This window comes from Oncorhynchus keta, chromosome 33 (assembly GCF_023373465.1).
Source record: "Oncorhynchus keta strain PuntledgeMale-10-30-2019 chromosome 33, Oket_V2, whole genome shotgun sequence".
Taxonomy (NCBI): domain Eukaryota; kingdom Metazoa; phylum Chordata; class Actinopteri; order Salmoniformes; family Salmonidae; genus Oncorhynchus; species Oncorhynchus keta.
The window spans coordinates 17,254,123-17,268,164 of NC_068453.1; the positions used below are offsets into that span (position 1 = coordinate 17,254,123).

The 14,042-nt window shown below is 43.5% G+C and overlaps 1 protein-coding gene across 1 annotated transcript in view; it reads left to right on the forward strand.

Annotated features, from left to right (window-relative positions):
- The window catches only part of LOC118366291 (solute carrier family 41 member 2-like), a 43,755-nt gene extending 38,744 nt beyond the window's left edge, over positions 1-5,011 (forward strand). The window contains exon 11 of the mRNA XM_035748846.2: positions 3,500-5,011. Coding sequence (XP_035604739.2) covers positions 3,500-3,685 — 186 coding nt within the window. The 3' untranslated portion in view covers positions 3,686-5,011. The remainder of the gene's footprint in view (positions 1-3,499) is intronic.
- Positions 5,012-14,042: the final 9,031 nt, after the last annotated feature.

Consider the following 14,042-nt stretch of genomic DNA (forward strand, 5'->3'; position numbering starts at 1 on the left):
GACCTTATATAGACAGGTGTGTGCTTTTCCAAATGATGTCCAATCAATTGAATTTACCACAGGTGGACTCCAATCAAATTGTAGAAACATCTCAAGGATGATCAATGAAAACAGGATGCACCTGAGCTCAATTTTGAGTCTCATTGCAAAGGGACTGAATACTTATGTAAAGGTTTTTATTTATTTATTTGTAATAAATTTGCCTACAATTCCAAAAACCTTTTTAGATTAGTCTTTTATGGGGTATTGTGTGTAGGCAATTTCAAAAATATATATTTAATCAATTTTAGAATAAGGCTGTAATGTGGAAAAGGGGAAGGGGTCTAAACACTTTGCAGTGTAACTTGTCTTTGTAAACAGTATATAAGAGAACTAACTGGACTGCCCCAGCAGAGCTCCTGACAGACGTGTACTACCTGGTGCATGACGTTTGTTGGAACCTCTCAGCTGTTTAATATAGAATGATTAATTTAAGATTGACTTCAGGTGTCCCTGGTGGTAATTTCCACGACACAAGCTAAATACGTCATTTCAAATGTTAGTGTGTAATTGAGATGGGACAGAGGAGCATCATGACCTTCACCATGTTCTTACTGCGCAGCGTTCTAAGGCGCTGCATCTCGGTGCAAGAGGCGTCACTACAGACCCTGGTTCGAATCCAGGCTGTATCACATCCGGCTGTGATTGGGAGTCCCATAGGGCGGCGCACAATTGTCCCAGCGTCGTCCAGGGTGGGCCGTCATTGTAAATAATAATTTGTTCTTAACTGACTTGCCTGGTTAAATAAAGGTTTCATCCATTTGAGTCAGAATCTATATCTATGGACCCATCTCCTAATTTCTTACCATGTCGTTATCGGGTCAAAGTTCTGTACCAGAAGTGCTGCTAATTTTACCAGGCTGGTCCATTAAGAACAAATTCTTATTTACAATGACGGCCCGGCAAGAGGCCTCCTGTGGGGCAAGGGCCTGGATTTAAAAAAAATAAAAAAATGTAAAGTAAGAGAAGACGGACAACACAGATGGAAGACACTTGAAGGGAGACCTATGGCAACAACACAACCTGGTACAAACCTTACGGCCAGACAACAGCACGAAGTACAGAAAAGGCAGACACCAAGTACATCACACAAAACAGCTACAAATGACAATGAGTGTCCAAAACTATCCAGTTTAAGTGTTTTGCAGATGGTTCCAGTCGCTAGCTGCAGCGAACTGGAAAGAGGAGCGTCCCAGGGATGTGTTTAGCTTTGAGGACCTTTAACAGAATGTGACTGGAAAATCAGGTGTTGTATGTAGAGGATGCCTAAGAGAATTTTAGAAATGAGCAGAGGATCTTGTGTTGAGTATGTAGAGATGGCCAGTTAACAGAGGAGTGTAGAGAGCAATGATGTGTCCTATACATTTGTGGCAAATCTGATGGTAAAGAACATCTAGCCACTCGAGCACCGTTACTGGCCGATCTGTATATTACGTCTCCGTAATCTAGCATGGGTAGGATGCTCATCTGAATCAGGGTTAGTTTGTCAGATGGGGTGAAGGAGGAGTGACGTATGTTACAGAAAACCTAGATGTAACCTTAGCCTGCAACCTGGTTATGTGCTCCAGGAAGGACAAAGTACTGTCTAGACAGAATCGGCTGGTGTGAAAAGGGATGGTAGGGAGAAAGAGGTATTAGATAGGTATGTTTCTGTTGTGCTTATGAATTATTCTGGCATTTCACATCAGTTTTCCAAGCAAATATATTCAAAGCACACACTTGAAAACAAACAAAGACACTCTCTTTAGACCAAACACATTCAACGCATTTCCTGTGTAAATCTTTTTCATGAGAAAGATGGAGACAAAAGGCTGATGCAGGATCCCATCCAGTCGCAGGACATCAAACAGTGTCTGGTTCCATTCTGGAGAGACTTCTCCTCCGCTCTCTTCTCTGCATTGATTAGACCGCTCTAGTTAGTACTGTTATGGTGGAAGGGGAGGTTGGACGTCGTTCTCTGCTTGTCTGTCTGTCGATTGTCTCCTAAAATGTATTTAAACAACGCAATTTGGATTTGGGGAGAGTTTTTAAACTCTTCTGTTGATTGTCTGTGTGGTGTGGGTGTGTCGAAGGGGTATTTGGTGGACAGTGACACTCAATAAAAGGACAGAGGGGAAAGAAGATTGAACTTGATAGACCGGGACAAGGAGTGAGGGCCTTAAGAAAAAGAGGTTAAGAGAAGTGTTTGATTCACTGCTCTGTCACAAGGAGTAAAGTCAGTGTTATTTCAGGCTACCTACTTTGCACGCTACACACTATGTGTTGCGAAGCAAATAGACTTTGTCGTGTGACCCTTGGGGGTTTCCATACTTAACACGTTCTGCATAGAGACAGACATTTCAAAGCCATCATTATTAGAATCCTAGATGGACCGAGGAATTCAGACACACCTATGAAACACACACAGTTAGAAAATAATTTAAAATAACCTTATCCCAAGATAGTATATGCTTCTTGTGATTTTGGTATTTGAAATGATCCATTTCCCTATAATGTATTTGCTGCTGGTAACATTAGATTTCACTTTGTTTTCCTTTACACATGGTTATCAGTTGGATGCTTAGTTGTAATTCCTTATAGTATAGCTGTCATACTGGCCCTCTGTCTCTGGTCGGGCTAATTGCAGTGGGCAGCGTTTCAAGCTCTTTGTTTGTTGGACAGTGAAACAGGAATAACACCAACCACTGGCAGACAGTTTCTTTTCTCTAAAACACAATGGCCCAGCGCTCATCTCCATGCTCTCTCTCTCATTTCTCTCTCTCTCTCTCTCTCTCTCTCTCTCTCTCTCTCTCTCCTCTCTCCTCTCTCTCATTCTCTCTCTCTCCTCTCTCTCTCTCTCATTCTCCTCTCTCCTCTCTCTCTCATTCTCCTCTCTCCTCTCATTCTCCTCTCTCCTCTCATTCTCCTCTCTCTCTCATTCTCCTCTCTCTCATTCTCCTCTCTCTCTCTCATTCTCCTCTCTCTCTCTCATTCTCCTCTCTCTCTCATTCTCCTTCTCCTCTCATTCTCCTCTCTCATTCTCCTCTCCCTCTCTCTCATTCTCCTCTCTCTCTCTCTCTCTCTCTCTCTCTCTCTCTCTCTCTCTCTTATTCCTCGGCTCAGTTTTCTTTCTGTTTCCATGGTGTTTCTTAGAAAATGTCTGTAAAGAGGTGTGTAATGTAGCTTTTTGGCAATTTCTCTCCCTCGCTTCAACGTCTCGGTGGGACGCCACTATGCTTTGTGAATCATGTGCGTATGTGTGCATCTGTTTATATTGGGGGTGTGATGCCTTACAATCGGGAATAGCTTACATTGATTTACACGTGATATTAATTGTGTTGCTGTGTGATAGGTCTTTAAGCTATCAGCGCTCTCATTCCCTCTCCCTCCCTTTATTATGTTACTCTTGTACAGATTTACATTATGTAAAGTCATTCTGTATATTAAACTCTCTCTCGCTCTGTGTGTGTGTGCCTCTCAGGTGTTCCTGTTGCTGTGTATAGCAGACTGGATGGTGTACTCTATGTGGCGTAGTGGTAAAGACCCAGACAGTTTCTCCATCCCCTACCTGACCGCCCTGGGCGACCTCCTGGGCACCGCTCTCCTGGCCCTCAGCTTCCAATTCCTGTGGTACATTGGCGACCAGGACAGCGACGTGGGTGACTGAGATGACCCCTGATCCCTGGCAGAGGGGTCACGCCTGTGCCTCTACCCCTGACCCAGAACCCCTACCCCTTCTCTTATGCCTTGCGGGGTTGTTCCCGTTGAGGCAGTTTGCCTCACTCAGCTATTGGTCGCTGGAACAATCCTCTGCCTTTCATATTGTGCAGAGTAGCACTTAACACTATGCTGATTGAGCCAATGAGGAGCTCCAGATGTTCATTTGGAAGAAATGAAAAACAATATTATTTGGAAAGACATTTCTATGCATCTGGTTCCTTTTTTCCATTCAACCAATGACACTGCATTCTAAAAAATATTTAGCTTCTTACAGTGCAATTTATTAAGAGATTTGACCGTTGTTGTTTCGCTGCAACAAGTCACTTATATCCGGTGGACACTGCAAATTTATCAGGAAGCCTTCAGTTAGTGAGATCAATGGGCTGCATTGTTTAGTCCTGACAGAGGGGAGACACATGGTCAGACAGGGTGGAGAAAGGCCAGGTTATTGGAGGTACACAACTCTGTCCCTGGACAGCTGGGGCCAGGGTTTGCAGGGTTAGTCACTGAATCAGGTGTTTTAGAGCTGGGATGGAACAAAAGCCTGCACACTATGTTGTTACAGACTAGTATTGCCTTCCCCTGGTCCCAAGCTTTATACAGTCTATACCAGAGCACTGAGTCTCTCAGCCCAGACGATATGCATCTCACTCTCTGTGGATGCACTTCATGTAGTCTCTCATTAAGGTCAGTCACAGATTGAACCTCAGTTGTTTATCTGTGTGGGGTTTCATGTGGCCATCTGTACCCTTAGTTTGGTTTTGCATGATCACAAGGAAGGACACATAGAATTGGAGCCTGATCGTGACAGTTAATGGTACTCAAAGGAATGTATTGGATACCTGCTATTTTTATACCTCTCGAGGGACTTGATTCTTCCCCTCTCTCTATCTCTATCTATCTATAATGGGGGTCCAGTCACACAGAGTAGGTACTATTGTGGCGTTTTGCAGTCAGGTCCCGCATGATCATGTGGTTTTGACCGTGGACGTTTCCACGGCAAGCACTCTGTTTACACGTATGTACGTATGTTCACTACAGTGGCTCTCTGCCGTTGATATTCCAATGAAATGTGCCTGCGGCGATTCACAGGGTGATGAGATGTTATTCTTTCTGATGCCATATTCCTTTAGTTTTCTGTTGGAGCTGTTGTTGTTTTCTAAGCTCGAATAATGTGCTATTAAAAGAGTTTGTTGTTTTCATATTCACAAACTGGATGATGAATTACCATTTTGTGATTTCATAAATGTTTAATAAATAAGCTGCCTTCGAATGTGTGATTATCCTGAGTGAAGATTTGCCGGTCCCTCAGAGAGGTTAATTGGATGTTGTAGTAGTAGTTGTTGTTCAGTCAAAGCTCTTGTCTAAAGAGGTTTAGGATGAAATGCCTGTAGACAGGGATGGACAAGATCAGCTCCGAGTCAGACAAATCCGTGTATACCGACACTTCTCTGCAGTAAAGCAATGTTATGATTGAAGTGTTACTGTGGTAGAAATATATTGTGTGCTCTTTGGATGCCCTCGGGAGATCACTGTCTCTATCTCCTCCAGTCTCCATGGTAACACCAGTGTGGTATTTCACCTTTCATGACCTCCACTCGATGAACACATGAACACACACTCCTGTCTTTCTTCCCTCTTCCTGTCACTGCTTCCTTCTCATTATGTCTTCTCATTCCCTTAGTCTTGCTCTCTAACCATTCTTTCTCAGAGCTCTCTCTCTCTTTCAGATGTGAGAGACCTGAGAGGTGGGAACAGCACCCCCAGAGACATGTTAACATTACATGCTCCTTTGGGTGGGTACTTATATAAAAATGTCATATCAACTGGTGTGTGAAGTTATATCTTGGCTATGTCACCTACAGACCGATCTGTCTCTGTGGAGGTGGTATACATATTAGGTGATTCATTTGAAAGGTGTCATGTCAGATTATGATTATGGAATTAATTGGAAGTGTGAAGAAGGGTTTACTGTAATTGCAGAGGGTTTACTTGGCACAGAGTATAGAGTTGGAAAGAGAAAAGCATTTGAATAACAGCGTATGGACTCAGTCTGACAGTGGTGAAACAGTTTTATATATTATAGTATCTCTACATTCTGACGCCTTGCAAATAAAGTTGCATGGTAAAAATAAAGATATTCTCTGGTTCTGGACATCAAAGGTGAGCTTGAGCAGTAGTCCTTAACCCTCTCCTGGGAAAGATCAGAGATAGAGATGATCTAGAACATTAACCTAGAGAGGATCTAGAACATTAACCTTGAGACGATCTAGAACATTAACCTAGGGGAGGTCTAGAACATTAACCTAGAGAGGATCCTACAACATTAACCTAGGGAGGATCTAGAACATTAACCTAGAGATGATCTAGAACATTAACCTAGGGAGGATCTAGAACATTAACCTAGGGAGGATCTAGAACATTAACCTAGGGAGGATCTAGAAAATTAACCTAGGGAGGATCTAGAACATTAACCTAGGGAGGATCTAGAACATTAACCTAGAGATGATCTAGAACATTAACCTAGGGAGGATCTAGGACATTAACCTAGGGAGGCTCTAGAACATTAACCTAGAGATGATCTAGAACATTAACCTAGGGAGGATCTAGAACATTAACCTAGGGAGGATCTAGAACATTAACCTAGAGATGATCTAGAACATTAACCTAGGGAGGATCTAGAACATTAACCTAGGGAGGATCTAGAACATTAACCTAGGGAGGATCTAGAACATTAACCTAGAGAGGATCTAGAACATTAACCTAGGGAGGATCTAGAACATTAACCTAGAGATGATCTAGAACATTAACCTAGGGAGGATCTAGAATATTAACCTAGGGAGGATCTAGAACATTAACCTAGAGATGATCTAGAACATTAACCTAGGGAGGATCTAGAACATTAACCTAGGGAGGATCTAGAACATTAACCTAGGGAGGATCTAGAACATTAACCTAGGGAGGATCTAGAACATTAACCTAGAGATGATCTAGAACATTAACCTAGGGAGGATCTAGAACATTAACCTAGGGAGGATCTAGAACATTAACCTAGGGAGGATCTAGAACATTAACCTAGAGAGGATCTAGAACATTAACCTAGGGAGGATCTAGAACATTAACCTAGAGATGATCTAGAACATTAACCTAGGGAGGATCTAGAATATTAACCTAGGGAGGATCTAGAACATTAACCTAGAGATGATCTAGAACAGGGGTGTCAAAGTCAAATGGACGGAGGGCCAAATAAAAAATTTAGCTACAAGCCGAGGGCCGGACTGTTCGAATGTTCATTGAAAAATTTTTAAATGACGCATATAGTCTAGTGAACCTAATTGAACCTACTGAAAACCTAACAAATATATTCCAATATGATCAGATAAATAAAGCAATATTTTCTTATGGCTCTGTCAGTAATCTTTAATTTTCAACAGACACAAAAGACAAATTTCCTTTATATAAAAATCCCCATAACATGAACATTAAATGAAAGAAACCGGTATTCAAGGCACCATCAGTAGCCTATATTTTCTATTTTAGCAAAAGTGGGCTAAATTTACTTCAAAGAAAAAAACAATAATAGCAATTTTCTATCATCCACTCAACTGAAATATTTTTAAAATATAATTGGATTGAAATACAATAAAATAAAGTGCAAAAATCTATTAATCAAAAACAACACTTTGTTTAAGGAGAAGTAACATGCAGTGAAAACAAATATTAAACTTTAACTTTTAAACTTGAACTGAGTAAAAACTCTAAATATGTGATTGCACAGTAATGTTCACTTGTTTGAGGTTGAGGGTGATACTTGGTGGTGTCCCATCTTTTCCACAAGTTCATCAATGTTCGGGTAAGGCTCTGAGCTGAGGAAATCCTCAGAATTGAGTGGAGGTGTTCAGCAGTAAGTCGACTTCTGTGTGATGTTTTGTTCAAGTTCATCAAAGAAAACAGTTGTTCACACAGGTATGTGCTGCCAAACATAGACAACGTTTGAGCAGCCTGGATGCGCAGCTGGGGCATTGTGTCGGGGAGGAAACGGGCGAACTCCGCAGCACCCACTGCCGCATATTTTGCCCTCAGTGCATCATTGCATTGGAGGTCAATCAACTCCATTTGGAGGTTTGGTGGTGAGCTTTCCACGTCAACAGCAAATGGGTTACCGAGCAGTTCCAACCTGCTTTTTTGTGCTTCAAAGTCAGCAAATCGGCGTCGAAAGTCAGCGGCAAGCATACCTATTTTATCAGCCAACTGTGCGCTCGGGAACGCACTGGTAGAGAGCTTCTCTTTCATGGTCTGGCAGCTGGGAAAGTGGCTCAAATTTTCTTTCCGCATCTGCGTCTCCCACAGAGTCAGTTTGGTTTTAAATGCCTTCACTGTACTGTACATATCAGAGATGACACGATCCCGACCCTGCAGCTGCAAGTTCATTGCATTCAGATGACTCGTAATGTCACACAGAAAAGCCATTTCACACAGAAACATTTCGTCTCGGAGTTGTGTTGTGTCTTTCCCTTTGCTGTCCAAGAACAGACAAATCTCCTCACGAAGCTCGAAACATCTTTGAAGCACCTTTCCCTGGCTTAGCCATCGCACCTCTGTGTGATAAGGCAAATCACCATGCTCCGTTTCTAACTCCGTCAGAAATGCCTTGAACTGGCGGTGATTCAAACCTTTGGCTCTGATAAAGTTAACTGTGCGCGTGATGATGCTCATTACATGCTCCATTTTCAAGGCTTTACCGCACAACGCTTCCTGGTGTATGATACAATGATAAGCTGTCAGCTCACCTGTCGCGTTTTCCTCTTGCATCTTTTCCCGTATCTTCGCCACCAGTCCGCTCCTGTGTCCACACATCGCAGGTGCTCCGTCGGTTGTCAAACCCACAAGTTTTTCCCAAGGCAGCTCCATCTCATTTACACATCTTGACACCTCTTCATACAAATCATGCCCCGTAGTTGTGCCATGCATAGGACGTAAAGCCAAAAACTCCTCTGTCACGCTTAGGCTGGAGTCCACTCCGCGGATGAAAATTGACAACTGGGCAATGTCAGAAATGTCGGTGCTCTCATCCACAGCCAAGGAATATGCAATGAAATCTTTTCCCTTTTTCACAAGCTGCTCTTTTAGATTGATGGACAACTGGTCTACTCTCTCGGCAATGGTGTTTCTGCTCAGACTCACATTTAAAAAGAGTTGCCTTTTTTTCTGGGCAAACTTCGTCACAAACTTTAATCATGCAGTTTTTGATGAAATCCCCCTCCGTAAATGGCCGGGCTGATTTAGCGATCTCTTCTGCCAAAATAAAACTGGCCTTGACAGCAGCCTGGCCTTGTGATTTGGCTTTTTTGAACAGAGCCTGTCGAGATTTGAGGCCTCGTTTTAATTCCTCTGCCTTTTGTAGCCTTTGTTCCATGTCCATATTCTTGTTTTTGTCCGCGTGTTTCGTTTCATAATGTCGTCTCAGATTATACTCTTTCAGTACCGCCACACTTTCTCCACACAGAAGACACACAGGTTTTCCAGCTACCTCCGTGAACAAATACTCCGACTCCCACCTTGTTTGAAACCCCGGTTCTCAGTGTCCACCTTCCGTTTTGCCATTTTTGATGGGTATCTGAAAGTTAATTTTACTGTGATGCTGACAACTGCTGTGCCAATAAATATTGAAATGAAGCAGCCTACTGCTCGGTGCGTCACCGTTGCATTGTGGGAAATGTAGTATTGGTGCGTGTAAAAGATCTGCGGGCTGCCGGCTTGCTGCGGTCTGCGGGCCGGTTCTAATAATAAATCAAGATCATCCCAGGGGCCGTAAAAAACCTTCTCGCGGGCCGGATGTGGCCCGCGGGCCTTGACTCTGACATATGTGATCTAGAACATTAACCTAGGGAGGATCTAGAACATTAACCTAGGGAGGATCTAGAACATTAACCTAGAGATGATCTAGAACATTAACCTAGGGAGGATCTAGAACATTAACCTAGGGAGGATCTAGAACATTAATGTAGGGAGGATCTAGAACATTAACCTAGGGAGGATCTAGAACATTAACCTAGGGAGGATCTAGAACATTAACCTAGGGAGGATCTAGAACATTAATGTAGGGAGGATCTAGAACATTAACCTAGGGAGGATCTAGAACATTAACCTTTTGATGCTTGTTTCTGAATGCATCACAGTCTGTTATCTGATCAATAATTAGTAGATCTGATAGTGAGAATCGTTCCAACCACCTCCACCTTTTAGTTTCAACTAGGCCTAAGTCCATCCAATGGATTTCTCTTATCTTTTCATATTTGACAGTACTGATACCATGCTACGTTAACCATGTACCATAATATGCCTTCATTTTGCTGTGTTTTTGTTCTTTCTCAGTGAAGTCAGAAGGCGTGACTAAGTAGTTGCAGTTTGTGTATTTTCATGGTTGTGTTGCGGGCTTGTGCGTCTGTCTGCCCCATTAAAGAGCAGATTTTCATGGTTGTAGAGGAGAGTCTGAAGTGTCAGTACCGTGTGGCTTAACGACCAGAGCAGGACCTCCTCTAAGTCCACAGTAACCAGAACACTGAATTACTCTTGGCTGTCTCTCCACCTCCTGTCTATACTGTATAGGAGGGAGTAGGGAATCAGGTTGTGATCTATCTAGACTACTGTAGTTTTTATTTTGCTGTACTGTCCTCAGTAGATACTTACTCATTCTGCCATCACTGACTGCATGGGGGAAAAGACACTTGGAAGTGTGGTTTTAAATGATATAATTCTTAAGTGTGTTATGGGATTTCTCTGCGTCCTAACCATTCAGTAGATACTGTAGTTGATGAGCATGGATAATGTTATTGTGACAGTATAAGGTTAAAACAAAATGTCTGCATTAGGAAAAAATGAGGAGTTGCAAAAACGTGAACATCAGATGGTTGAGAGAGTGAACTCCCACTGTGTTACTGTTGAGTTAAGATGTTAGACATTCATCACTGTTATTACACTAGGTGGTTTTTATGAGGTGGCATGTCTCCAATGCTGGCCCATGTCTCTGCCTGGCTACAGAGAGGAATCATGTACTGTATGACTGCATCTCACACACACACACACTCTCACTCTTAATTGTCCATACCTGTGGTATGTACAGTATTCTGTGGGCATGTAACAGTGTGCCTCTGTTGATGTCTAGACGCTCTGGTGTTAACGAGGGGTGCTGAACCTTGTATGGGGGGTTGAGTTGACAGGTTCGACTACTGTTTGGGAAAAGGGGTACAGTCTGCACCAGAGGGACCATGACATTGAAGCCTACTCCAGGGGTCTTCTCTGGGCTTCCTGCCCTAACTGAAGGGAAAACAATAGCTGATTCACCCTGGAAGCTAATAGGAAACCGATGATTTTTCCCCCTGATTATTTTCTCTCCAGTGATTTCAGAGTGTGCCTCTATGGAAACTCAATCGGCCCAGTGTTTCTGTGAGAGATAATCATGACTGTTAGGGGTCAACGAAATTAGGGTTATTAAAATGATAATCATTGTCGTTATCATACGTTTTCCTACTGTGGCTGGAGAGAGAGAGAGAGGGATGGGTGGGAGAGGGGAAAAAACTGGTAGGAAGGAGACATGGAGGAAGGGAAGTAAACGGAGAGTTTCCTGCCTCCCAGGGGTGAGATTCCTTGGTGACTGATGGAGTGGTGTCAGATGTCAGGTTTAACCTTTTGACCTGAACTGTGCTGTTGCCAAGAGTTCGAATAAGAACAGCACAAGTCTTTTTTTTGTCTACAGTCGGCCTGGTTCATAATCTAACCGTGTCTTTATCACCTCTGAACCTACAGTAGGTTTTATACTGGCTATGTCACTGAGGGGGACTGGGAGGAATCGATGACGCTGTCAGCAAGGCCCGATGACTCAGTCTAGTACATTCACTCTACTAAGGAAGTGAAACACCAATCGATTATTCTTTACTTAGACCCCAAACGATCTCATTTGGCAAGAAACCCAGAAAGAGGGAGAAAGTGATAGCCACCGGGTGGGTGGTGAACATTAATTTGAGGTGGGAATCACACATCTGCGTGTGTGGCAGGGTATGGAAGCCCGAGGGGGACACAGCCGTGAGATGCACAGAGTGACAGAGAACAGCATAAATAGGGTGAGAGAGAGAGTTTTGGAGACCTGCGGTGATGCAACACTTTGTCAGGTGTTGTATTTGCCTTTAAGCATAAATATTACATGCATTCACCCAAACCACAGATACCCACAGTGACGCAGCTCATATGGACACAGCAGCTGTTAACTTCCCTTCCCTACACATGAACACACACACCCTCCCCTGATGTTCCACTGTCAGCAGCCTCCCTCTAATGACAGGGTTTATAGCCAATGAGAAGGCAGGGCCATGGAAATAGGCTGGATGTATTTCTGACAGGAGTGGAGAAATGCCTCTGTGGGGAGATGCTGGATGTATTTCTGACAGGAGTGGAGAAATGGCTCTGTGGAGATGCTGGATGTATTTCTGACAGGAGTGGAGAAATGCCTCTGTATGTGGGGAGATGCTGGATGTATTTCTGACAAGAGTGGAGAAATGGCTCTGTGGAGATGCTGGATGTATTTCTGACAGGAGTGGAGAAATGGCTCTGTGGAGATGCTGGATGTATTTCTGACAAGAGTGGAGAAATGCCTCTGTGGGGAGATGCTGGATGTATTTCTGACAGGAGTGGAGAAATGGCTCTGTGGAGATGCTGGATGTATTTCTGACAAGAGTGGAGAAATGCCTCTGTGGGGAGATGCTGGATGTATTTCTGACAGGAGTGGCGAAATGGCTCTGTGGAGATGCTGGATGTATTTCTGACAGGAGTGGAGAAATGCCTCTATGTGGGGAGATGCTGGATGTATTTCTGATAGGAGTGGAGAAATGGCTCTGTGGAGATGCTGGATGTATTTCTGACAAGAGTGGAGAAATGCCTCTGTATGTGGGGAGATGCTGGATGTATTTCTGACAGGAGTGGAGAAATGCCTCTGTGGGGAGATGCTGGATGTATTTCTGACAGGAGTGGAGAAATGCCTCTGTATGTGGAGAGATGCTGGATGTATTTCTGACAGGAGTGGAGAAATGCCTCTGTATGTGGAGAGATGCTGGATGTATTTCTGACAGGAGTGGAGAAATGCCTCTGTATGTGGAGAGATGCTGGATGTATTTCTGACAGGAGTGGAGAAATGCCTCGGTATGTGGGGAGATGCTGGATGTATTTCTGACAGGAGTGGAGAAATGCCTCTGTATGTGGGGAGATGCTGGATGTATTTCTGACAGGAGTGGAGAAATGCCTCTGTATGTGGGAGATGCTGGATGTATTTCTGACAGGAGTGGAGAAATGCCTCTATGTGGGGAGATGCTGGATGTATTTCTGACAGGAGTGGAGAAATGCCTCTGTATGTGGAGAGATGCTGGATGTATTTCTGACAGGAGTGGAGAAATGCCTCTGTATGTGGAGAGATGCTGGGTGTATTTCTGACAGGAGTGGAGAAATACCTCTGTATGTGGGGAGATGCTGGATGTATTTGAATGGGAATATTAACTTGTTTCCAATGTCTTGGGAAAAGCAGGTGGTGGAATTTGCAGTGGCAGTAAGTTTCATGCATAACGTTGTATTGCGTTGTAGCTCTCTGGGTGGGTTATCTCTGCTTATATCAGGTATTGATATGTAGTTTAGAAAGGTGGTAGGAGACAGTACTGTGTTTTTATTAATGAGAGACTGATCTGTGGTAAGATAGGGATGAGAACGGTCCAACTCTGTTTTTTCCGTGGCCCTGGCCATTTCTTCAAAGGTGCCCACTTGAAAGGAACCACTGTGCTGACCACAATGCCTGTATAATGAGAGAGATCAGGACCTTTCCACAGAGAGCAGGCTGTATACATGCACCGGAACAAGTGGCCATATTGGGACGGATTCAAGCCCAGTTGTTGATATTGAGTAAGTCCTCTATGTGAACTACAGGGTGCAATAAATAGCAGATGCCTCAGTGACTCAGCATTTGGTTGATTCCTCAGCATAGCAGCAGCTTTACACCAGTTATAATTGTACATTCACAGTTCGTCAAATGTCTGTCATTAACTTGTTTAGCTAGATAAGTGTTCTGAGTGTGAAAGCGCCACTGGCTCTCCGGGTAACGATCTCGCCTCTAGTACACAGGGTTGTAGGTTCAATCCCAGGCTCAGCTCTTGAGTGTAGTTGTGTTGACACTCAGTAATGGTTGGAAGGCTGGTAGATATCATGGGGTAAGTACCTGGATTTGCCTCTCCTTGCAAAAAGCAACAGCCATGGATAAAATCTCCTGG